The sequence below is a fragment of the Triplophysa rosa genome, linkage group LG12, assembly GCF_024868665.1.
Source record: "Triplophysa rosa linkage group LG12, Trosa_1v2, whole genome shotgun sequence".
Lineage (NCBI taxonomy): Eukaryota > Metazoa > Chordata > Actinopteri > Cypriniformes > Nemacheilidae > Triplophysa > Triplophysa rosa.
The window spans coordinates 19,171,119-19,197,959 of record NC_079901.1 but is presented as its reverse complement, the minus strand read 5'-3'; the positions used below and the strand labels follow the sequence as shown (position 1 = coordinate 19,197,959).

At 37.4% G+C, this 26,841-nt stretch overlaps 1 protein-coding gene across 2 annotated transcripts; it reads left to right on the top strand.

Moving 5' to 3' along the window:
- The first annotated feature begins 2,472 nt into the window (after positions 1 to 2,472).
- si:ch73-62b13.1 (Carbohydrate sulfotransferase 1-like) lies at positions 2,473 to 11,178 on the top strand. Of its 2 annotated transcripts, none has more exons than XM_057348250.1 (3): positions 2,473 to 2,722; positions 6,223 to 6,383; positions 7,507 to 11,178. In XM_057348250.1, the coding sequence occupies exons 2-3, from the start codon at positions 6,245 to 6,247 to the stop codon at positions 8,616 to 8,618; spliced, it is 1,251 nt and encodes a 416-aa protein (XP_057204233.1). In that variant the 5' UTR covers positions 2,473 to 2,722; positions 6,223 to 6,244; the 3' UTR covers positions 8,619 to 11,178. The 2 variants fall into 2 exon arrangements, with proteins under 2 accessions (XP_057204233.1, XP_057204232.1); XM_057348249.1 differs by having other exon boundaries at positions 6,220 to 6,383.
- Positions 11,179 to 26,841: the final 15,663 nt, after the last annotated feature.

Below are 26,841 nucleotides of genomic sequence, written 5' to 3'. Positions count from 1 at the left end.
AAAGATTTAAGAGGTGTTGACAGCCACACTGTTTATTTTTCGAGAATGACACAATTATAAAGATTTACAGGCAGACTCCTTTGCGTGATTGAAGCTATTGTGACACCCCTAATCTCTATTTTACCCAGCCATGTTCTGTTTTCTTTTCTTTTGATATATGTCAATGATTCACAACAAAGTCCCTCATCATGTGTCACCTAGCAATGAAGACCAGTTAGACTGGCGGGTTTTCAGAAGGGCTACCCTCGACGAACACTTGTCAAAATACGCTGTCAACCTCCCTAACTGTCATCATGCATTTTGCCAGAAGGCAAGAGTCATATTTCATGGGTGTCACTTATGTTCCAAATGTGGCCCTGGAACACCCATTAATTAACATGTGCACACAGCACAGTGTATAAAACTTCTTGACACTTTGCGTGACACTTCATGTCAAGGCGTTCCAGAACTTGTAAACCTCTTTATCATTAATACTTCAGTTTAATAATTATAGATTTACATGCACTGTATGGGCTTGTGTATTAATGTTACCCCAGTTCTACAGTTACGGTTTAACTGGACGTTTATTAAATCAATAGTGATTTTACCCCAAAACATGAAATTTACTTAAACAAATGGAAAAATGTGTGACACGCCTCATCCATCACACAAACATGCTAATAAAAGACACATTTTCAAATGTAAGTTGGATTACACCTGCAGTCAAGTGTCATCCACTAGGGGGCTCTGATTTTGAAAAGGAATTTAATACATTGGAAGTATATTAAACTCTGACCTGGTGATGGCAAACCCTTAAAGGCCACTTGTTCAGGGTGTTCTCTTTCTTCAGCTCGGGCTCCATCCATCATACAACCCTAAAAGCAAAAAATGCAAACTAATCTTTTTAATTGAAAACATGCAGCCATATAAATTGTGTCATGAATAGTATTAGTGATGTTTTTCTTCTCGAAAAGTTTTTTTTTTTAATATGCTACATGTTAAACATGACACATAATCTGCCCGTTTCTAAAAATATCAGTTCCTACTGAAGAGTCACATTTATAACTCAAAAAGCCTATGTGTCATGAGGCAATGTGACTTTGCCATACAGCAACAGTAAATAAAAAAAATCACATTAATAAACTCAACCAACCAACAGTATCTGTGCAGACAGGACATGGCCCCTGAAATAGCCCTGGAAGAGCTTTACCATAGTAAGCACACACACATGAACATTATGAACCAGAAGTCCCTACTAGGACAAAATAGCCATAAGCAGCATACGTCCTCTGTTGGGACTAAATAAAACAAGAATGTGTTGACTGGTGGGCTTTTTATTAAGGTGAAGGCTGTTGTGACAATTCAAATGATGATTGACATTTAATGAAGGCTGACAACACTGGAAAGCTATTTTATAAAGAGGTAAAGTGTTGTACAGGGTTTGTTATTTGATTTAGGGCCACTGCCAGTGGCCCCTATAGAATTATTTTTTATCCTATTGATTTTAGTGTTTACTGTTCTTGTTTGTGTGTGTTGTTTAGTTTTACTTATTCATTACCTCTTTCGCTTTATTCTCATGTGTGCTTCTTGTGCAATCTCTTGTACTGTCTTTAGGGTGTTGGTGCACCTGCTAGTTCAGGTCCCTTCTGCCCCGGGCTGTATTTCTTTTATCCTGCTGTGTGGTCATATTTATTGTACCTTGCTTGTTGTGCGTTTCTTTTTGTTTGTGTGATTGCCTTTTCAAATTTATTATAGATATATCACTGTGTTTCTCTTTTTTAATATTTACAGGTATTTCTATTTTTACATCAATGTGTTTCTTTACATGAAATATGCAACTTGCTATATGTTAAAGAGGGGCTTTTATTGCATATGTAGCTATTCAAACTTTGTAGTGACTGTAAAAATCTGTGCATTTTATAACATTGGAGCAACCTGACAACTTTGACTTGTCATATTGACTTGTTATATATCTGTAAACCAGTTTAACATATTGCTATAAGAGGTTTTTCTTTGGGTGGGGTAGTTTGCTGATTGTTCCCTGCTGAAAAAAACAACAGAAATACAAACAGCCTACCATTAAAACCATTACAGCATTCTTTACGCACTGGACTTGTTCCAGTAGCATTCAATGTGGTTCTATTGGTTTCCATCAGCAAGAAAACATGTCATTAATACAGTATAACAAAACACATTACAGCAGAAACCCATAGAGTCTATTATGAATTCCATTATAACCAGTAGAATTTCTGTTGATGGTTTTTGTTGTTTTTTTTCTCAGGAGGGTTTTGATCTCATGTTATATTACAAATCAAAGTTGCACAAATGGCAAAACAAATGCGATGTATTACATTTGGAGACGCTTTAATCAATACATAAATAACGACTCGGACTAACCATCTGTTCCAAGGGAATCATAACAACGAATTGCAAGTAGATTGTTCCACTTGTGTGTCTCTGGTTTTAAGCAACTAGTACTTCAAGCAACACGAGCATCCGTTGTCAGCAGCAAAGGCAGAACTCATGCAAAGCAGCGACACGAGAACAGAATAAGCCACTGGTTATCCACGCGCGATGCCCACCCCCTGCTTTCACAGAAGCCAAACATTATTCATCTGTCACAGACTGCTCAGTACACGTATCCTTTGGCTGGCTCGAGGACCGCATCACTATCCAAATAACAACTTCACTGAATGGATGCCATGTGTGTTTTATTGGGGAATATTTCATCACATCGTGAATGGTAAGGGATGCGCGTATCGTCCGTTCTCACCAACTGCTTTCATCAGTTTCATTAATGTCTCTATCGTTTGATGTAAGTGTATTTAAAGCAGGCTAAGTTAGACTCGCATTAGACACATTAGACTCGGCTGAAAATGATTTAAGAGTAGCTACATTTGATACACTGCCCCTCTTGAGGAGCTTGAGCGAAGTTAACAGAGGACGCGACTGACTGGTTGGATTTAGTCTTGCAACAAGCTGATAAAGAAACTGCGATTAACTGAGTCCTTTACAATTATAAAAATAAAATCTATTTATAGCCTACAAGCATGTAATATGACAAATATAACAATTTTGTAGAACCATCTTAAATTATTTTGATTGAAAGAGGCAAGATTCCTTTTGTCATTTGGTGTTATACAATTTATAAACAACTTCATGACAGACTATAAAAATAGGTATTTATTATTCTTATTTTTACAGTGCTTCAGCTATACTGCAGGACAAGAATTGAAGATGGCACTGTTTTTTTACGGTTCTGTATTGAGCGTGTGTATTTATTCATTTTTGGATCTTATGGATCGATCTCTCCTCACATCACGTGTCTCGCCCATAGCTAGGTTATATTGACAATACACACATTAACCTCGCAATAGTTCTGCAGACACAAAATAACTAGACAACGTACCTTATAGCAGCCTTCACAGATGTCCGCCGTGCAACAGTCTTGTTTTAAATTGACAAGAGAATTTCGTACACAGGAAAACAAAACAAGTTTTGCATTGAAATACATAGAGATGCATGGTTAAGATGATGATAGTAAAAGACAAAATAAATATGCAAATCCAACTTTTCCACAGTCTAAATGTTTTCAGACATCTGTTATTTGTTTCAGCAGCAGGGGTGTCTTTTAAGCCGTGTTCTTATTTTATCATTTACCTGTTTCTTTAGTATCATTAACACGCATTCTTTAGAGATTTAATTGTTTTCTATTCCGACATTTATTAGGTGATGTGAAAGAGAAACTATTTTAATATGCTTTTCAGAGCTCTGAAGACCTTAACCTGGTCTATCTTTATAGGTTATATACATATTTACAATAAGGTCAATAGATCCAAACACATTTACAAGAGAAAACCGAGACAGAAAGAAATGAATATCAATTTTCTTCCACTAGCACTCTCACAGGTGAAAGTATCAGTGCTTGATTGTTTTAGTCGATGTGGCTGTGGCGATTTTGTCAAATGGCAGCGAAAGGTATCATAGCTCCCAGTGTGCACATTGATGGAAATGACGTGCATTTTTTCCCTACATTCCATAATTCTCAATGTGGTAATCAGTTTGTTGACTGAAATAGCTGAATTAAGGTAGTTTATTATAAGAGACATCCCCGAAAATCCAGTAAATGGTGTGAAAGAGCTACAACCAAAGCTTTCAAGATTAAAGTGTTGGAAGAGACACACTCTAGTGTTTGAATCTGTCCTAAGATTTTTTTTCTGAAGCCCACTAAATGATTTCAAAATATTGATTGTCACAGCCATAAAACTATTGGATCTATCTCTCAATGGTGCTTGACTGTTTTAGTACAACACTGCTCTCTCGTGCCATGTATATAACTGTTGTTATATACAGTATGCAACCACAGTAGTGACTGTGCTACACAATAAAAACTGCAGCTGCCTCTCAGGTGTTTATGAAAGACATAGGAAAATCACTTCATTGAATACTAAATGACCAAGCCAGCGAGATTTTTTTCATGCAGAATTCAAGGAACCTGAGGCAGCCTACATGGCTGTTCACTGATAAGAGGTTTGTCGTGAGGTGGTAGATTGCCATATCAGTTAATTTTCTGCCCAAACAATGATTTGTGTTTGAAATTCATAGTGCGTAGAAAATTGCCATGCTACATTTATCTAACATGGCTGTTAATTTATGTTAGCTGAAGAGGAGAACATGTAATGCATTTTCTACAAAAACAGCTGCACAATCACTGATACCCCGGACACCACACACGCTCTTATATTCATCCATGAAATCACAGAGGAAAATGTACATGGAGGCCATCACCGCCAGTTATGATTGATGAAATTATTTTAAGGGCAGGCTCAAGAGAAACAACATTTTGTTGCATGATTCAAACAGTAAAAAAACTACAGATGCAGAGAGAGAATATGTTGCAGATTCACACAAAAAAACATCACACCTGCCCTGAACCAAAAACGTTAATTGAAGAAAAGCTGAAGAAAGACAAACAACTGACTTTGGGTTGGCTTGTTTATGCACTCAGTGGGTTGCTGGAGACCTCTGCTAACAGAAATTCTCCACTTACTGTAAACAAGGACACTTAGCATGCAAACCCCTAAGATGCCACTCTTTTGAATTCATGTGAGGTGCTGGAAATCATCCATACTCAAATATATGCAAGCAGATGTTTTCAAGGCTATAACCTGCCCTGTGAGTGAAACAGATGTCTGTCTCCTCAGGATAGCGGGTAACTCTTATGAACCTCAGCAGCTTATCCCATCCTGGTCTAAATGACAGAAATGGCCAATGTGTGACCTTGTAGGCTATACATTTATACAATATAAAAATAGTATGCTAAAAAGCCAATTAGCCTATTCTGCAATTTTGAGAAAGGTAAATGAGAAAATGCAAAAATTTATGCCATTTATGGTCCTATTAAAGGGAGTTTTTCTAATACAATTCCTGGTATGAAATGACTGAGGCACTAATTTCAACCGTCCCACTATATAACCAACTCATCTCTTTCTACAATATTGCATCTCACCCCTCAGATGTCTCCTTGCATTTCTCATAAAAGCCCATAATCATTTTGGTGAAATGATCTCCCAATTGCAGTTAAAGCAACAGTCATACCTAGTTAGATGCCTAAGGAGGCAGCATTATGATCATAAGCATGCTCCTGATGCAAAGGCTGTTCTACAATGTAGGCAACCTCATTATGCAGCTTTCTATGATGCTGTCTTTAAGCATAATTCTAAGGCACAATTGCATATACATAACCCTTTGAAAAAACAACCCTATAATGCTTACCATAATAGAAACTCAGGAAAAACAACTCTATGATGGCAATATCAGTGATGGGTATAAATTACTGTAGGTTTGTTGTACTAGAAAGTAAAAATAATGTATAGCCGTGCACTAACAATAATTTGCTACATTTTTGCATGTGTTTTTTTGTCATTTGAGTTAGCTACATGTAAACAGGAAAGAAACAGCAAATTGAGCATTATTTGTGTGGCTGACTATGTAGAATGGACCAAACTGGTAATTTACAGCAGAAGACAGCTTAGGCAGTATATTAAACAAAGCTACAATATACAATTTGATGCAGACCTTCTCCAAATGCACCTTCAGTTACAGTAAAAAAAAAGCAAGCAACCAAACTAAACTTTTACAACTTCCACAAAGAATGTATGATTCTTCTCTAATTCTACAGAAAACAAGAAAGGCATAGTCACACATAATAAAAGTAAATGTAATGCTTGCCTTCCTCAGAAGTATGTGACGGTGAAGGAGCAGTATGGAGTGCTCGTGGAAGACTCTGTTGCTGCTGGTCTGTACATCTCTGGGGGTGCAGTACACTGCCATACGCTCCCTCCGTGACTCCTTCAGTGGTCCATGCCAAGACTTCACCCTCTGCCAAGAACGCCAGAGTAAAGGTGAGCGACTTTCATGCGAGACAAACATTAAATGTTACAGCTTCCTGCAGAATAGCACAATATCTAAAAGAAAAATGAAACGAAAAGTATATGATAGAATATGATTTACATTTCATTAACAAATCAACCAATATCTGCATTTGCATTACGGTTTGCATTTAGACTTAAATGCAATAAAAACGAGTTCTGACACACACATGTAACGGAGGCCAGCTAGTGAAGAGCTGTGCAGTGTGTAAAACCTCACTCCCCGACCGACAGAGACGCTCTAGCTACAGACTAGAGACTGCGGTCTTTAGCCTCCTCGTTAGAGTGCCCGTCTCCCATCCGGACCGACGCCGGTTCGAGGCCCGCGCAGAGTGGGGCGAGTAGGACCGGTTACACAAATACAGTTTATATAAAGAGAGAGCGCGAGAAAGAGAGAGAGGATCAAAGGATCAAAGGATCCGTGTAACATTCTTATATATCTGTTATGGTGTCGCTTCCATTTTTAAAGAAAGAAATTAGCTGCCATCATCTCCCAGAGTTGTTGCAATGTGGAAACTCCCTCCTCATCCCGTTGTAAGACAGCGCAATATGAAAGATCAATAATTAATTCCACAATTATCTCATCATTAATCTTCAGTAATATGTCCTCGCGGAGCAGCTGTTTGCACTTTCGACAAGCGTCGACTCGCACAACCTAATGTGCTATGTGCAATCAGTCTCTCATCAGCCGTAATTACAAACGTTATCGCTCTTTCCTCCCCGCTATATATAGTAATTGTTCATTTTGAGCAAAAGTCACTTAATTTTCATTTTTTGACTGGCGAAATGCAGTCTTCGTTCGTAATTTTTGTCCCGTCTTGCACACACTGCTCCGAAACTGTGAAATGATTACTGCCACAGAAGACCATTCAAGTCTTCAAAATCATTTTTGCTGAACATTACTATACCTCTCAGCGGGCAGAATAGATTTCTGAATTGAACCGGACTTTGTCTGTCTAAAATAAAGCTCCAGATTGAATATCTTAAGCCAAATAACTGATTGATTAAAGACAGAGATGCTGAACTAATTAAGTCTTTTGTGGCACTCTGAGGTTTGCAGAGCAGAGAATTATCTCACTCTTCCTCTCTTCCCCAGAGCAGAGATGGAAATCTCTCTGCGATGACAGCCACGTACCTGCCGAGTCCAGCGCTGCTACATCCCAGAAACACATCCTTCTACTTGCACAAACACGCAGCGGCTCCTCCTTTACTGGACAGCTTTTCAATCAGCATCCAGGCATATTTTATGTCTTTGAGCCTCTCTATCACGTCCAGCAGGCCTTCACCAATTCTAGTAGTCGGCTGCAACGGGCTTTGGATGGTAAAGCTCTTTTGGGGGCCTACAGAGATCTTCTACTTAATCTCTACAACTGTGACTTCAGCTTCCTAGAGAGTTACATTCGCCCGGAACCGCAGGATCACATGACTGCGGCATTTTTTCGCCGCAGCTCAAGCCACGCCTTGTGCACTCCGCCCGTGTGCCCGGGAGGTGGCGAGGGGATTCTGGAAGGCCAGCCGGATGAATCATGGTGTCCCAAAAAGTGCCAAGCCCTGAATCTTTCTTTAGCCTCTCAGGCTTGCCAAGCACGGAGCCACGTGGCCATAAAGACAGTTCGCATCCCGGAGGTGGGAGATCTGCGTACGCTGTCAGAGGACCCCCGTTTAGACTTAAGAATCGTTCACTTGGTGAGAGACCCCCGAGCTATCCTTGCCTCACGCATGACTGCCTTTGGAGGTAAATTTAGGGCCTGGAAAGTCTGGAACGCTACTGGTCGCCAACCACGATATGTGGATCTGACACAGATTACTAGAACGTGCAGAGATATCGAGTATTCTGTGGAGACCGCTTTGCAGAAACCTACGTGGCTGAGGGGACGATATCTATTGGTGCGCTATGAAGATTTAGCCCATAACCCTGAAGAAAAAGGCAAGGAGATATACAGGTTTCTAGGGGTAGATTTGCATCATCAAGTCCTCACATGGATTTCTCAAAACACCAATGGTACTGCCCCATCCTCTTCTGAGTGGAACTACAAATACTCCACCTCAAGAGACTCTAAAGCCACCGCTCAGAGCTGGAGAGTGCATTTAAACTTTGACATTGTTAAGACAGTGCAATCTTTATGTAACAGAACTCTTTCTCTGCTCGGCTATAAGCTTGTCCAGTCTGTAGATGAACTGAAGGATATAACAAATACTTTAACATAGTAAAGGAAGGAGTACATTAACATTTACTCACATTTTATGACAAATGTTATTTTATTTAGTTGACATTCATGCTAATTGACTGGGCCCTGTTTGGCCATCCACAGGCCCGTGGGTATAACACCTGTCCCGTTTTGTGGCATTACAGATCCTGCTATGGTAAATGCTTTGCTAATAATTAGTGCTTTGGTACATTGCTGGGTAACCTTTTCTCAACACCTCTTCATGTGAAGTCATTTATATTCATGAGCCAATACATTCGCACAGGAGGATTCTGAAATTTTCACCCAGAGCCCTATGCCAATGATTTTCAAACCAAACATGCATTGATGTGACCAAAGAATAACTATCAACAAAAGCACAGGATACCTGCCATAGAGAAACAACAAAAGCTTGCATAAAAAAAGCATGCATAGTGAGTTCTTGAATATCTTTCGGATTGAAACCCAAACAGAACCCACATTCCTGGCTACAGAAAGCACATAAAAAAATGGTAGGAGTGAGTTAGGCTAAATTTATAGAGCAATCACAATACTGCCACATAAACAAGCAAAGATCTAAAACAAATTATATCACTGCTATCAATGGGCTCTACCTGATCTTCTTTAAAACCAAGGTCCCCAAATAAATCTCTGAAATCAAGCCGATTCAGAAGGTCGGGTTCAGTTTAAATCAGTGTCAGATAGTTCAACTGGTTTTCATTTATTGAAGTCCTTATCCTGTTTTTACAGCCCTAACTTTGCAAATGATCTCTGGTGGCATTTGAGAAAAGTGATTATTTCATAATGCAATGTCAACATTGGGGAAAGAAGTTTAAAGCTATAGAGTCACTTTGCCTATTTGGCAAGTGGATATGCAAGTACAACAAAATGCTTAATTTGATATGCAAATCAAAATCCCTGTTTAATTAATATGATGTGTCCTGTTCCCTGGGCCCCCTTGAGGTCAGGCTTTTGGCTGAATCCCATGTGGTCCATTGGGTTTACACAGCCCTGCTTATCAACGTTTTGGTTATAAACACATGACATTTGTCAAGTGATGGGATAAATATCTAAAATAATGTATTGTTTTGAAAATAGAAATGTTTGGGAATATAAAAGTGTCAGTCTTGTTTAGCCTTAAAGGGATAGTTCACCCGAAAATTAAAATTAACGTTACGTTTAATTAAAATTAACCCCCCATTTACTGCCATAATGGGGAAAATAAATACTATGGGAGTCAATGAGGGATTATATCTGTTTGGTTTCTGACATTCTTCCAAATATCCTTGTGTTTAGCAGAACAAAGACATTTATACGAGTAAATGATCACAGAATTTTCATTTTTGGGTGAACTATCCATTTAAAGGAAAAGCTTACCAAAAATAAAAGTTCTGTCATCCTTTACTCTTATGATTTGCTCCTGTGAAACACACAAGGAGATTTTTATTGAATCCACAGCTTTTTATTTTATACAATGACTGATGTTGCCATCTCCTGTTGCGTTGCAGGGAAAAAAGACAGAAGGGTGAATAAATAAATAATGACAAAACTTTGATTTTCCGGGAACTGTAGTACCCTTAATTACACAATGGTATAACTTAGCAGAGAATTTATGCACATGCCTTCCTGTTTGTTCTGTTAAGCAATTATATTGGCTGATCATCTGCATCATAACCTTAAACTCTTACACTTTTACATAAACACAGGAAATATGTTATGTAAACAACTCAGGTATATGATGATTAAATGCAAATCTTAAACTGCACTGCCAATTAATATATATGCATAGAAAAAAGACGAAGCTATGGAGAAATTAATTATTTCTCACAGTTATTGTGTTTCATATGGAATTATTATTGGTTCGCTATGATATATTATAACATTTGTTTCTTAAAATTATGTATGTATAAAAGCTATATAATTATGTGAGATATTGCATATATAATTTATTGTTGTGCTCAGTTTTATTTGATCAGTTTTATGCGATTATGCATCTTTTGGTAATATTTCTGTTTGTTCAGTTTAAACCGCCTTATAAAAAATTAAGCAGCAACAGTGAAAAACGGAAATGTTTATAAGACCTTTTCATTCTCTTAGTACGTCTTTTGTTCTACAAAGACTTTTGATAAAGTGCTGATCATCATCAGAAGATAAGCAGACAGAAAAGGTCTAGATTTATCCTTAAAAAAAAGAGAAAATGGCCATGGCTCAAAACCCCTTTTTAGTAGATTCAAAAGTAATAGAAGCAGCCTGCTGCCTGCCTTCCTGCCATTATATTTCATGGAAGATAAGTACTGAAGGCTGCATTGAATGAATGAATACAGAATGCTTGCTATTTTCCAACTCACATATTGTTATATACTGTTATATAGACACACTGATTGTACAACAGTTTATGCACTAAAGTAATACTATGACAAAGTTATCGTTTTTCCTAAAGAACACAGTGGATGCAGATAATCATACACAAATCCATTATCTCTATAGTATAATCTTTAAAGGTGCTGTGTGTCATTTTTTGGAGGCTCTATTAACAGTAATGCAATATAATATACAGTACATAACTATGTCTTCAGAGCTGTATAAAGACCTTATATAATGAAGCCTTGTGTTTTTATTACCTTAGAATGAGCTATTCCTATCAACACACTTTCACACTTTCAACAACACATTTGCTATGTTGTTTCTACAGTAGCCCTAAACGGACAAACTGCAGAACGTGTTTCATAAATATGTTATCTCCTTCAGCAAAGAAGCGAAAACGTGACAACATCTTATCCCTGTGTCAGCCGCCGTAGTGCTTCGAAAGGGAAGGGGGAGGGGTGGAGTGAGGCGTTGATTGCAATTCGCAACTAGATGATGCTAAATTTAATACACTGGCCCTTTAAATCCTGAGTAAAACCAGCACAGGTTGAAAGGTTTTTCTCAGGATAATATCATAATTTTCTGTGGGATAAAAAAAATACTTGTACTGTATATTCAATAACATTTAAATATAATATATTCTATAGTACTTCAGTCTATAATTTAATACAGTTTGCATTACAAATATTTTTCTGCAGAACAATTTAAGTGAAGTTGAGTATCGAAACTTACTGAAATTTTCTTTTCAGAAAAAGTTTGTCTCATAAACTGGAGAGTCATTGTATGCGAGCAATTGGCTACCAAAACACCTCACCAAACAAAGTAAGATGAGTCACTATCTTCTGAAGAACACCAAACTGAACAAATCCACTGGGTAAGATGCCAGGACAAACCTCTTCCCAGAGTCTGAATGGTTAAAACAGCCCAGAGGGAGTAATCCTCCCTCATAAACAAGTGGTCCCTAGGCCTGTAGATGCTGACTACTGGGTTATTCATTTCTCAGAGGCCCTGAAAATATATCCATAGAAGAAACTCAATAGAAACAGGATTTAAGATGGCGAGAGAAGCTCTCTCTCTCTTAACTTAATCTGCAAAGGCAACACAAACCAGCAATAAAGAGTTTATGACACCCTCTGAGAACAGTTTCATTGGCTTTTCCATCGTGCCCTGACATACAAAGACACTGACCGTCTGAGTCAGCCACACAGCTAATCACCCATCTCTTCACAGCCAATATCCGACAGTATGTCCGTCTTAAGCCTGCTGACAAATTTAGACCTCCGAGGACGGCAATAAGCGCCGCTCAGAGCAAAACTAGCACAATTTATAGCATCACGTAGGCGTGCAGTGTGCTTTTGTTCTTGTGAGTAATGTTTCAGTATGAAGAGGTGAAATGGTCACAGGTCAAAAATACACCATATGTTCTGTTGCCAAGAGAGAAAAAAGAAGAATAAAAAAATCAACTTGCTCTCTGCAACTGACCCCTTTTTTCTCCTAAAACGTTGATCACATAAAGGTCAGGCACAGACATGAGGGAAAAGAAAGCCCAATGACATCCTTGCTAAAACCATGGCCATAGCAATACAAGATTGTATACTGTATTTGGATAAGAGAGCATAAAAATAGTACATGAGACAGGTTGATGGCCACTAGAAATGTAAGCAAATATTATTTTTCTTTTTGCAAAATTCAGATTTTAAATAACTAACACCACTGACACATTATTACTTTTTTTACTCTTTCTTCTGTGCAACACAAAGAAAGATATTTTGAGAAATGGTTTTGTGTCTATACAGTGGAAGTCAATGGGTTTTGTTGTTTCGGTTTCCAACATTTAAAAAAATATTTTGTGCTCTGCAGAAGAAGGAAAGCCATACAGGTTTTGAATGACATGAGTAAATGATGAAAGATTTTTCATTTTTGGCCGAACTTTCCCCTGTAATTGAAGGCAGACCAATTACACTTATTAAAATAAACAATAGCATAATAAAGATCTCTGTTTATAATATTCATCAAACAACAAAGGACGGGCCCTAAACACTCACTCATATTAAAGGAATTGTGTTCTCCTTATATGAATTGTTAAGATAAAGAAAAAAGTAGCATACAATAATTTAGTTGTTTAAAGATGTGCTTTAAATACACTTTAAATACAATGTGTTGAAAGAGAGTTTGTCACATTATTTGTTTAAAGTGTTTGAAAACCAAATCTTATTGCACTTTCATGTTCATATAGTAGTACTTTTAAGTCCACAATACACTACTTTTGAATTCATTATTGAAGATTACGCTTAACAATGCGATTAATCGCGATTAATCACAGAAAAGTCATGTGATTACAAATTTTAATCGTTGCCCAGCACTAATTCTAAGTGTTGCGAAATACACGCAATCTACTGTGATGCTTCCTCACCAGTCCACATCCATCTCGCTCTTGCACAATATCCAGAGTAAGATTAATAATGTGTGTCACAGAGATAATTTGACAAGTCCTGTGCAATCATGCAATGAGCTATACAACCGTTGCACAAATAAATATGTGTAATTTTTGAACGGCCAAGACATAATGTCTGGACCATTCAACTAATCAAATTGGTCCCAGAAAAATAATTTGTGTTATCTATCTGGTCTTTCTTCTCTCGGAAATAAACCGGCACATCTGGAAAGCCGTACAATATAGATTCACTGCCCATGAGGAACCCAATGCCTGACAGAGGACTTTCAAATTGCCTTGTTTTATTCCTTCTGTGAAGGTAAATCATAAGACCACATAATTAAAATAATGAAATGCCCAATTGACGCCCCTCAGGTGCCATTTGGTGGAATTTTTGTCTGATGGGGGTAGGAGACAATTGCTGAAGCAATTCTACACAGCCAGAAGTAATTAGCCATATTACAATTTGCAGTAATGGGCACTGTAAAATTGAATCCCGAACACTCTCTATATTTCATGAGCCTGTATCTTTTTATAGTCTCTAGTGGGCCCAGGGCCACAGGAGAACAGCATGATGTTTCAGTGCTAAAAACGGAGAGAATACAGTATGAGTGCAGGAATGGAAGGAAGAAATGCAGCATGAGAACAGGACTTAGCAGTGTGTAGGTGTATGAGTGTGCGCATGCAAGATTGCATGTAAATACACAGCGATGCAAACTTACTGTAGCATCTGCTCTGTTATGTTTTTCGGCATGAACGGCAACCTTGGTGTCACTCCTCCTACACTATAGATTTTTGTCTCTAAAAACCACATTCCAGACATTCCAATAAATGATTTCCTTCATGAAAAGAAGATTACCTACAAGTCAACTTTACAGTGCGCTAAAGTGTAGCTAAAGCGCAGAGTTAGAAAGGGCTCAGATCTGTATAGGTTTAAAAGTGGTAATGTAACGTTACATTTGTTAAATGGCAAGGTTAAGCTCTCACTCATGCTAACATATACCCCATTTTGACCATTATATCATGGATTTGGTCAGAAATAGCTGCTGCAGCGTCTTCTGCCAAGCAGCACACGATACACACTTCAACTTACCACAATCAGGGTTGCCATGCCCAAGAAATAGTTCCAGCCAAAAGACAACCTAAAAACTTCCCAAAATGTATAAAAATAAGCCCAGTAAATTGCAGTATCCAATATCAGTTTACAACTTCTCTTGAAAAATGTATCTCACGTATAATGCTAATTTCTTATTTGTGACCTGACCATAGACTGTCCCTGCGTTCCATTTCAAAGGGCTCATCCCTATGCCCTAAGCCCTTCAAAAGGATTACCCTCTGGAGTGAGAGCTTCAAAGGGTTGAAGGGTGTAGGGTAACATACAACTGTTTCATGAAGTGCCCTTCTGTGTCATCATTCCATGCCCATAAAGATGCGCCTTCTCCATGCAAAGAATCTGTGCAAAGAATCATGGGGGCCCTAAGTGTTCATCAGTTGTGCCCTTCGAAATCGTTCATTCCTAAGGGCCCTTTGAAGTGGCCAGTTATGAGCACTTCGGTTTGGAACGACCCTTCAATTGTAAGGCGGCCATGATTGTTTACAATGTCTACCCTGTACAATGTCTCTTATATGTTATTATCCCCCATTTTCTGTAAAATAGTCTTTATTTTATATATGCACAATTTAGAATCTTTTAGACTGTAAATCGTATTATATTGTATTGTCATTGTGTTGAATGTCTGTACTAGAAGCTTCCAACACCAAAGAAAATTCCTTGTGTGTGCAAGCACACTTGGCAATAAAGCTCTTCTGATTCTGATTCTGATTCTGATTGTTTTCACTCCGAATGGCCCTTCGGAGTGCGATACATTCCATTTGGAACGCACCGTGTATAAAACTGGCTGATCCACTGCGCGTCACTCCCGGATAATAAAAAATGGCAAAAAGGTGCGACGTGGGTGAAGCTGAGGTGCCTGGTTGGTGAAACCACTTGTCACTCAAGTGGCCACGCCATTAATTATGCAGAATTTGGATGAGTTATAAAACAATTCAACCCCCACCCAACCCCCCCCCCAGTTGTCATGAAGGGCAAAATTACCTATAAAGACTAAACATGGCCTTAGCCAGGGTTTGAAAATTAGTGAGGTGTGGTGGGAATAAAGGTGCAACAGATATCAATACCTATTATTACCAGTAAATGCTATAAATCATTCAACTTAATGAATATTCAGTATAATGAATAATAAAGTTAACAAATGATAAATATATATCACTCGCCCCCAGCGGGTCTCGAACCAACGTCTCTCTCACTAAAGTACCTCTTGAAATTAGGGTGACCACCCGTCCTGTACTGCATTGTACCGCACAGCATTTCCCCCCTTGTCCCGCACGTCGCATGTTGCCATAATACTCGGGGGACCGAGCTCGTAATAAGCATGCGCGTGACGTCATCGTTTTCCGAAAGTTCCGTCTTGCAGTTTACATGGAAACGAAAAAGGCCGCGTTTTCTAAATGTTGCACTTTGAGACTTGTCTTCAAAGGTTTGCGTTTTCAGTCCTCCAAAACGCCGTTTCCGTCTAAACAAACGGCCAAGACGCATACATTTTTTTGCATTTTTAGTTGAAAACGGTCTCGTGTAAACGGCCCCTAAGAAACACGTTCTTTAACCCGAAATGCACACGAGACGCTTGTTTGCGCCAGTGTTTATTTAATTATTTAACAGCGCTGTGTCAAAAGCAGCAACCCGGTGCACACCAGTGTCCAACGAGCTCATTCAAACGCGATTTTTTTAAGCCTTTTATCCAATGTATGGGAAGGTGGTGATTTCAGTCATCAAGAGGCTGCAACGTCTGTCGATCGGGTGGCGATCCTCCCATGTCAACTTGCCGAATAAAAAGTCACTAAAACATCGTAAACTATGTGGCTTTGAAACTTTCTTTTTTCTGTGTTTATTATAGGGTGTGGTTAGCGTATTCAAATAAAAATATTTGCAAATCATGAAATGCGTTACGCTATTCACGTTTAAAAGGTCGTCGGGTTGCCAGGCATTTATCCCGCTTTCAACACAAAACGAATTACATTTCATTTCTTTATTGTAAAAACTACCGCTCCGTAAAATTTCGAGCGACTGCATTTTCAAAATACAAATACGATACTGTTGAACTATGATTATTGTAGTTTTTGTAAGGGTTTGCCGGTTGTGGGGAAAGGAAACAGTTTGCACCTAAAACACCAATAAATTCCCATGTAAGTGTTGTCAAACTGTATTTTCTTGACACTCTGACTTTTTGCAGATTGTTTGTAGGAATCAGTGACTGATATTAACATACGTGTGAACTTCAGAGGTGTGTAAAAAAATAATGTTTAAAATATTCAGAAGTCTAAATGGCCCATATTTTGAAGGAGATCACACATTACATGTATTTTTATTGCACTATGATCCACTAAACAACTCATGCACCACAGGGTAAGAAATGATTGAGTCTATAGTGGCAAGTTGTATGATGAATGAGAAAGGATTTCCTCCCTCTCTCTCTCTCTCTCTCTCTCTCTTTCTCTCCCTTTGAATTAAGTTGCACCAGAACTGTCAGCAATTCCACAATGAATTCCATACAGCACTTGTCTTCTGAGTGAACTCATCCATAATTCAGCCTAAATGTCAGCACAGAACTTCACTCACAGAAGTTGTTCAACCACGGTTATCTTGTGTTTGTTGCCCCTGACAATACACACATGTATCAGAGGTGTGATAGGTGATTCTTTCAAATGGTTGATTGATTAGGCCTACATCGGACATGCTTTGCGGTTAGACAAAAAATAAATTTAAAGGACCAGTCTGTACAATCTAGTGGCATCTAGCGCTGAGGTTGTGTATTGCAACCAAGGGCTCACTCCCCTCCTCCCCCCATTGAAGCACAGAGGCTGACACAACATGGCGAATTACATGCAAGGAACCCGCAGTGTATGTAGATAGAAATAGCTAATAAATAATTTTAATATTTGTATACACCTATATACACATCTGAAGGCTATTATATTGCATTTCTGTCAATAGACCCTCTAAAAAAATCCCACACTGGTCCTTTAAAATGAGATGAACTTTTAGAAGATAAATGACAGTTTACATGAGATCGTTTTCAACTAAAAACGGAAAACGTTTTATGCGTTTTGGCTGTTCATTTACACGAAAACGGCGTTTTGGGGGACTGAAAATGCAAACTATTGAAAACGGGTCTCAAAGTGCAATTCTTTGAAAACGACGGCATTATATAGTTTCCGTGTAAACTCTGAAGCGGCTTTTTCCAAAAACGATGTATCACAGGTTCAGTCTGTAGGCTTGCTCGAGTATTCCCCAAACAATAATAGCGGCCTCCATGCTGCATGTTTGTGCCGGCGTATTGGCACTGCCGGGTGACATACTTATTATCATTTCTCCAGCAAAAAGTAGATTTACTGCACCACTACACAGCGGAGACAAAGTTATATGCACACTACTATAAACACATATACACGCTGACAAAGTGTATTAAAAGGGCTTTTAGATTAAAACAGTGTATGCGGATGTGCGCAAGCACGCAGGGTTTCTTTATAGCGCAACAGTGCCGTCCACTGGCCTGGCATGCATAACACATTGTTTTTATTCGTTTTCCCCGATCCGTGTAAATGCAGATTCGATTTAAAAACGCTGACGTGTGTATGTGAAACTTTTCAAAAACACAAAGGAAAAACCTTTCCGTTTTTATCGTCTAAACGTACTCTCAGGAAAATATTGGTGACTCATCTTGTATTTGGAGGCTTGCACACATTTTTGACCAATAAAATGCCCTCTAGAATAAAAATCCTCCTTCCCCATCACCAACTAGCAATACAGTAGCTAGCAAATAGCAAATAATGGTCCGTGACTGACATAAACTTGAGCTAAAGTTTTATAAAATAGCGTTTTAATATACCCCTTAAACAGCTTGCTTAAATCGTGCTGTTTTGGAGAAAAACGTATTCTCCAAAACTTAAAAAAAAAACATTAATAAGGACTGGTTTACTGCAGTACTATCTGCAATGATGGTGATGGATCTGTCAAATTCCCAAAAGACCAGCATATTTCTTAAGCCTTTATGAGAACAGTAAATTTCACTAATAATTTATAATCAAGTCCAATGTTTTTTTTAATATATGAGAACATATTGTTTGGTGTCCTCAAGCACCTGCTAGCAGCTGCATCTCTTAAACCATGTGACCTCCATTGAGACACCAGCCGGTAAAGTGAATTGGCCACCATGTTGACAAATATAACAGTGAGAAAATTGAATTTTTATATGTTTGACTTGAATATGATAGAGGAATTTATAATCAGCATTTCTATTTATAATGCTTTCTGAAACAGTGACTCTCAACTGGCTTTGTTTTTCCATAAGATGATGTCAAGCAAACTATGTCATTTTCTAGACAGATTTGGACTATTTGGACCTTATGGACCATTAAAGCTTTAACCAAAAAGGTGATTTTCTTTCTCTCAAGTTTTGTAGGTTGTTGGTTTGAGTCCTGCAAAACTGGGTTTTATTTGCTTATTGACAAGAGGGGAACCTTTTCTGATATGGTTTTACATCATGAACAGTTAAGTTTCATATGGTGTTGAAGATTTATTCTTTTGAGTATGAGCTTATGTAAGTGACACAGTGCATCAGTTAGTAAATTGATTATTTTTCTTCCGTTTCTAGACTTTCAGCCTGACAACTGTTATCGCTAACAATGATGGGCTTTTACCTTACAAGCACTCCATCTGTCAGAATAATTTAATTTAGTAAATGTCAGAGATCTGCAATGATAAATTCTGAATGATTCTTATCTATGTGGTCTGTTTTATGGAGTGTATGACATATTATGCAGACAGATATATAAAACTTAGTTTAGCTTTGATGAGTTGCCATGACATTCACTTGATAAAGACAGTTTTTTTTCTTGTGTTGATAATTCAGGAACAAGTTGAAGTAAGCCAATCACAGGTTCATTTCCCAAAAACTCAAAACATTCCTCTGTTTCTTGCACATATGAACTCACTTAAACGTCTTTATGGGTATAAAAATAAGGATTTTTATATGTCAAGTTTAAGGCAGTAACAGAGGGTTTAAAAACTATGATTCTTGTTTTGATCTGCAGTTAATTAGATCATTTGAATATCTGTCCATTTTCACATTGGTTATGAATATTTATACTCCATCTGTTTTATACTTTTTTCATAACTCATAGCTTCCAGAAACACAGCATTTCTGTAATCCGTTTTGCGATAAACTTTATTGCTCATGCACATGACCTGTAATTACATGTTCACAGCTTGATCAAATACACTTTTAACTGCGATTGAGGCTCTTAGAGCCTAGACTGTTTAACATATCTTAAAATAAGTTCATTTCACTGTGCCGTTGCTATAATACCCTTTGTATCTGATCATCCTTCAAAGCAACTTGGTATAAAAACTTTACTTTGGGTTGGCAATCGCTGATGCATCTGAGCTATCTAACACATTGATTGAAAAGCCCAGCTTTTGTACATGGGAATGTGGGAATCGACCCGACTGCCGCATCTTCAGTGAACCACATTCGGTTTGTGAGCACAGATCACAACAAAGGCACAACTGATGTTCTCTGGTGCTTCTGAGACGGTGGTGTTTTATTAGCTTACAATGAAAGTTAAGTCAGAATATCCCTTAGAGGGATTTTACACAAAGCTCTCAAAGGATCTAGTTCTCTTTTCATGTGGCCCATCACAGTAGCTTTGAATGTAAATGCATCAAAATGAATCTGAAATGGGTTTTATATTTAGTTGTGTCTTTCAGGGTGAGATGAGTATTGTCTAAAACAGACTTCATTCTAACTGTATTGCAGACCTTATTGGTAAATCACATACAGTATAATCAACGAATCCCTGCACATCCACATCACGTAAACAACATTTTCCAGTACGTCAGTAGTGTGGTGTCTCACCAGTGTGCACAGTTAAGCTTCCTGTTGCGCAAGTATTTCCCAGAGCATATGAGATTTGAGGAGCATGACAGCATATGGTGCACCTTTCTTGTAGTCCCTATAACTGAGGGCTTCAGTGGGGTTTCCAGACTAGTGAACTTGTTTTATTCATGCCGGGTTGCATTTATGGGGGCTTTTGAGCCACCTGAGCTAGTCTCGCGTGGATATCTCTTGAAACAGCAGCTGTCATTTTTTATATGAACTGGAGAATTCAATATCTGTGGTCTTATTCAGAGTCTTTAGCTCGATGTTGTTCAAAGCTTAATATGGGTGTGGCTGAAATGCTATTTATATTAATCATTCACCTTCCAACATCCATTGTTCTTTATAGCAAAGAACTTCACGATGTAGGCTATAGACTCTTAAAGACATTGAAAATGTCTCTCTTGGATGGTAAAAAAAGTCCCTTTTCTAAATTTAAACACAACTTTCATACTTTAATGCATAGAGATGCATCTGTTATCCATCCACATTACTTAATAGTACCCTTAGATGAGCATTCTGTCTGCTTTCTTTACAGGTCACCTTTTTCCTTGCGAGCTAATGGATTTGAGCGCTAAATAAATCAAAGGAGGTTTATTGGCTTATCTGAGCTTATACAAGGCTAAATGCATGTGTATATGAAAGCACTCTTAAAAACAGAGCTAGTTATCTGTAATGGGATAAATTAAATGCCCCTACCCCATTCTGACAATGTGATTTAGGCAAAATCAATGGATACAGTATGTTACACAAAGCAAAACGCAAACTTCCACCCAAAGCTTTTATGTAATCAATTTGTGCATGATTCAGTTTTGTCACTGTTAAAAGCCTTTTGAACCCATTTTACCTCTTGCAGGACATGTGTTATGGTTTTTTGTTGTTGCTCGTTTTCACTGTGTGTAATATATTTTATAATTTGTTGTGGCTTTAAGTGTATGTGTAAGTGTAGTTGTCGGCACGGATGCAGTCCTGATTTCTCAATCCATATTCAACTTTCATCTGTCAGACCTTGGGCATTCGATTCAGACAAAGGCATTGGCTGTTTGATTGCTTCAAATGAATGGAAATCTATTTGACAGTGGAAACAAAGAATAACTTCTGTTCTGTTAAGATGAATTGTGAGATTGGCAGATAATCAATACAGTCAGGCAAAGGTAGAATTGTGGATTAAAAAAGAATGATTGCACATATATCAATATTTGCTAAGAAAAACAGATTTCAAAAAGGTGATTTAGAGACACTCTTAAAAATAAAGGTGCTTAAAAGGTTCTTCACAGCGATGCCATAGAAGAACCATTTTTGGTTCCTCGAAGAACCATTCAGTCAAAGGTTCTTTAAAGAACCATATCTTTCTTACCTTTTTATGATCTGAAGAACCTTTTTTGCCAAAAAGAACTTTTTCAGATGTTAAAGGTTATTAGACATAAACTTGAGTGCACTTTTAATTCCGTATTGGCAACACAGTGTTTCTTTGACTCAATGTGTTTGAAGTGTGAGAAAACAAGATTCCTGTTTTCTCATAGCATACTGTGGTTTGTAAAAGTTGAAACTTCTGAATCTGAATAGATTTTGGCTACTCAAGTGACCCTAAAATCCCGACTTTCCATTCCAGAGAAAATCTGTATGGATGGATGGGTGTGAAATCCTGTGCTCTAAGGTTTTTGAAAAGGTCCAAGTATGATATGATTGTAAATGTGAAATCTCATTCCTGCTTGGAAAAGAGTCAATGATGTCGTGGTGACGGGACGCTGTAAATATCACTTGTTTGGTCAATACACCGATTATTAAAACAAAGTGACAGAATAATCTAAAGTCAACAGTGAATAAAAGATCGAGGATTGTCCTTCATTGCTTCAAATGTCTTTTGATTCTGCAGGGAATTGTTGTCTTCCATGACACGCAATCCCTGTAACTGTCAAACTAGCTTTCTAGCCCCATTTGGTGCTCCACATCTAAAGCAACATGACAAGAATGTGGGTCAGACCAGTGAACCAGAGATCCAAGCCTGTATTCTGCAAGCCAGAGTATTTGATTCTTATGAGACTCCTACTGTTAGGCTACCTGTTATAGGTTATCTCTATTTTTATCATCCTCTGGCTAAAGGTATATAACCTTTTTGTCATTTTAACGATTATGGTCCGCCAGATGCATACAGTAAAAATAGCGTTAATATAATGTAAATGTGATGAATATATATCGGAAAACAATACATCTGCTGAGCCTTGGGTAGGTTTAATAAACAGATCTCTGAACTCACAAGTGTCATTCATGTGTCAGTCACTCTCTCTCTTTCGTGTCCTCTCTCGCTGTAGATCCTGCAGCTTTAAGAGCCTTGCTGTTTTTCCCAATTAAAGGAGTGGACCTGAATGCTCACCCAACACTCTCTGGCTTATCCTGTTTTCCACTTAATGGATGGCGAAATGGAATAACAGATTTGACATTGGAATTTATTTAAAGCAAATCACCAGTTTCTATTTGCTCCATAAGCCAGTGTAACAAATAAAAAAAGATCTCTTGAAGTGCTGGCCGTGAATAAACATGAACTGTTAGATACAAAGCCTCACAGTATAGACAGCAGAAATTGACCAGGATCCTATAAACCAGTGTCATTCATTTTGATCACTTTTAGCATACTGTATACAAATGTATATGACTTTACAATAAATACATTTCTATTGAACTTAAATATATAAACAACGAAAATAAAAGAAAATGTAAATAATGTCAAGTTATGTTAATTTGTGTGAATGGCACAGAATATATTTCTCCCACAGTATTGATGATGTTCTGTTCTATGTAAATGAAATCCATAAAATATGCAACACATTTCTTGTTTGTAGTCAATAAAGAAAGATTTTGGCCTAACTAGGAACTTACATTATAAAACAAAAATACTAGATGTGTACAGCTGTTATACAGTGTCTGCATACCCCATGCAGATTCTTTAAGATTTTTTTCATTGTAACAGATTAGAATTGACAAAGATGACAAGTTTACATTCCCTTGGTTCTTATATTAGTGTTAGAGTCTTCGGTGTCTGTTTGTATGTTTTGTGGGTTTCTGTTTCGAGTAGAGAAGCTACACGCTGCTCTTAAAAAACCTTCACAAAGCCTACGTACAAAGATTTGTGGATATTTTTATAAACTCATCCAAAGCTTTCAGCAAGTAATGTACCAGTGTACATGATGTTTGCACTTTTCTTTTTTTCATAGTGATGACCCCAACCGAATCATATTATGCTTTAGACTTTGGTCTGCTATATAAGTAAATCCATTAGAGCAAAGAGAGTTTTCTTTGGAGTGCCACACAGACAAATAGGGTTTCATGAGCAGGCCTAGCGATTCTCAAGGATGTGATGCTTTTGAAAACACCTTTCATCTCTTATGAGTTAATGTAAAATGACAAAAAACACGTGAGACCACTAAGAGCCACACGGGAGCGGACGGATGCTCTCGAGTGCATTAAGATGATATGAGTTTAAATGCAGCATACACTGGAAATGATGTATGTCTGGTTTTCACGGCGTGGCTAAACCACAATTTAACGAACGTGCATCAATGAAGTATTTCTGTGACCAGGTTAACCCTCTTCTTCAGATAACTAACACATGACTCTATATGCAGCCTTAAGCAGAGTTTGAACTCAGAGGCTCTCTGAGTCATATAGATGACTGATCAGATGAACAAACCTCAGGATATCTGGCCTGATCTCGCGTCCATCACTTAACATGTAAAATATATTTAATGAGAGAAACAGAGATTTAAAAGAAGCCAAAAGAAAAAGGTGACCACACGACAGGATCCGAAACAAGACTGCTTCCCAGTGTTATGACTTTGGTTTGCATTTCACGGGATGGTGCAGAAACAGATTAAACTATGTGAACTGAACCACAGGTGTCATGCCAAATTAAGTTACATCAAATTACTCGCAACAACAACAAAAACGAAAGTAAGAGGGAGGCACCTTGAAATACAGAACATTGGCCGCTGCATACCAGTAATGCAGTTACTATGCAGATGCCAAAAAACTCATATGCATAAATAAAATTAGGCAAATCAGTTGGTACAGGTTATACCTACAGATTTCAGTTTTATATTTGAGTTTTGTGTATATATTATCGCTAGTGGCAGGAGATGACTTATTTAACATAACTGACAGTGAAATGTTTTAAAGAGAATTCAAAGAAGCTCATGCATATATATCCTTGGAAATTATTACTGTGCACAAACTAAATGCAAAAATAGGATTGATAGTTTTCTGCTTTAAGATTAGTATTTGAGATAATATGTAATATTGTTAACAACAAACTTCTTAGATGGACCAAAAAACCTTGCAAATAAATCATAGTCCATTTTTCTTTCTACTACATTCACATGATGTGATATATACAGTACAGCATTAATATGTGATATCATCATACATGTCTGTGTCCTCATCAACTTGATTCTGTTATTATAATAGGCTTTATTACTGTTCCCTGAATTGTTTTACATGCTTTCTCAATTTAGGCTCCAAGTGCCTAATGAATTCAGCATGCATTGACAGCATGCATTGCATTAAAGCACAGCTCTTATGTGTTAAACAAATACCCATCTTTGCTTACATTATGCCATTTGAAACTGTCAATAATTTAAAGTTTTTTATTAATTTGTTTCTATATTTTATTTTAAAAAATTTGCAGTGTTTTAATCTTATCAATCATTAATAAAATTAAGGAATCTATTAAAATAATTAGTTGCAAATCAACACAGCATATCTTTCTGTCGTCTATAATTTACACAAAATAGAAAGTGTCTGGAACCTTTGGAAATAAAGAATTAGAAGAACAAAATAAATTTTGACATGATCTCCTCAGGGGTCAGAGTCTATTGCATTATGACTGTTAAGGACACAAAGTCACTCGGGCAGAATATGCTTATTGGACAGATGATTCCCTTTGGCTGTATTGTTGGTGATGGATGTTTAGTCTTCAAATGACTTACTGGATGAGAAATATTATGTTCTGCTTCCATTTCCAAATTAACATTGTAATTTGTTTATTTGCATAAGGCCATATAAGGACATCATCTCATTAAATACAGTATGATTCTAAATTATTAGAAGTCGAGAATAAACAACGCACCAATTTATAATCTGCTGTCTTTGGGGCAATTAAACTTATCACCGTACAACAGGCATTCTCTGATAAGAAACACGATATGAATTTTTTTAGATCAAATCCAAACAAACACTTTGATTGTTCTTACACTGTGTGTCGGAAAGAATCATGATTAGAAAAAAACAAAATCAATTCCCCGCTGCCTGTTGTTTTGGGCTACTTTAATCAAAGAGCAGGCATGTAAATAAATGATGCTTTCCTCAATTTCCTGTGTAGTATTTTTTTCTTAGTATTTCACAAGTCCTTGTGCTAAACGTAGATTATAATGTATGTCTGTGGAATTATAGGTGACTTTGTAGACAGAGCTCACGTATGTCATGCCTTTTTCATTTTATCATGACAGGCAATCAACAATATGATCAATTCTTCCCAGCCCTTTCTGCAGTAGCTCTAAATAAATCCTTTATATTGTACATTCTTTATGTGTATATACTGTGGATATTAAATGCATATACAGTAACTTCTAATCTGTTCATCTGATGTACCTGAATATGTCTTGTATGCTGTTTTAAAGTAAGAGTTACATATGTATTCCTTTTAACAGAAACTGTTGTCAGTGGTCCGATGTGCTAAACCATAAATGTTGTTTGTATCTTTTGTAATGTTTATGACATACAAATTAAAATCCCGTTATTAGACTAGCTAATATTGTTTGTATGTTTCTTGCTTTTGAAACATTTATGTGTTTTGGATGTGTTTTGATGCATAAAAACAACTTTCAAAGTCAAATAGTATATAAAGTTACAGTTCATCTGCCAACGTTTGACAAAGCGAGGAAAGAAAAGGCAATTATTGATAAAGACATGAATTTTACAAGTAAAAGAACAAAGTAAAAAAGCAAGAAGGAACACTGTAAAATCATTAATAAGCAACATGACATGTTTCTCTGAAATATTTTGTCTAAAGTTTTGCCTTCGCATTGTCTTTAAGCCCATAAGAAAACTAATTTTCCTGTTAGGGAATATTTTCAAATGTACTTCAAGCTTTATTAAAGCATCTAAGCCCATAAGGTTCATTATGCATGCATTCTCATTTGAGGTTTTTCCTCATGGCCTGACACAGCATTATACTCCTGAGCTTTAAATTTAAAGTCCATTCTGGTTTCCTTGAGTGTTAAAATGCGTAATATGTTCTGTTTGCATTTTTATTCTAATTCAAAACATAACCCTTCAGTATGAGTCAAGCTAGAGTTACAACTGAAAGAAACTAAAAGGAGCATTGTTTTCCCCTGTGCTAATTTATTTTTCACAACATCTCACCTACACAGATGGTGTCACCAATTCTCAGGCAAGAA

Coding starts and splice junctions, on each gene's coding strand:
- si:ch73-62b13.1 (XM_057348250.1), top strand. CDS start 6,245: ATGGAGTGCTCGTGGAAGACTCTGTTGCTGCTGGTCTGTACATCTCTG. Junction 6,384..7,506: donor CCAAGAACGCCAGAGTAAAG/GTGAGCGACTTT, acceptor TCTCTTCCCCAG/AGCAGAGATGGAAATCTCTC.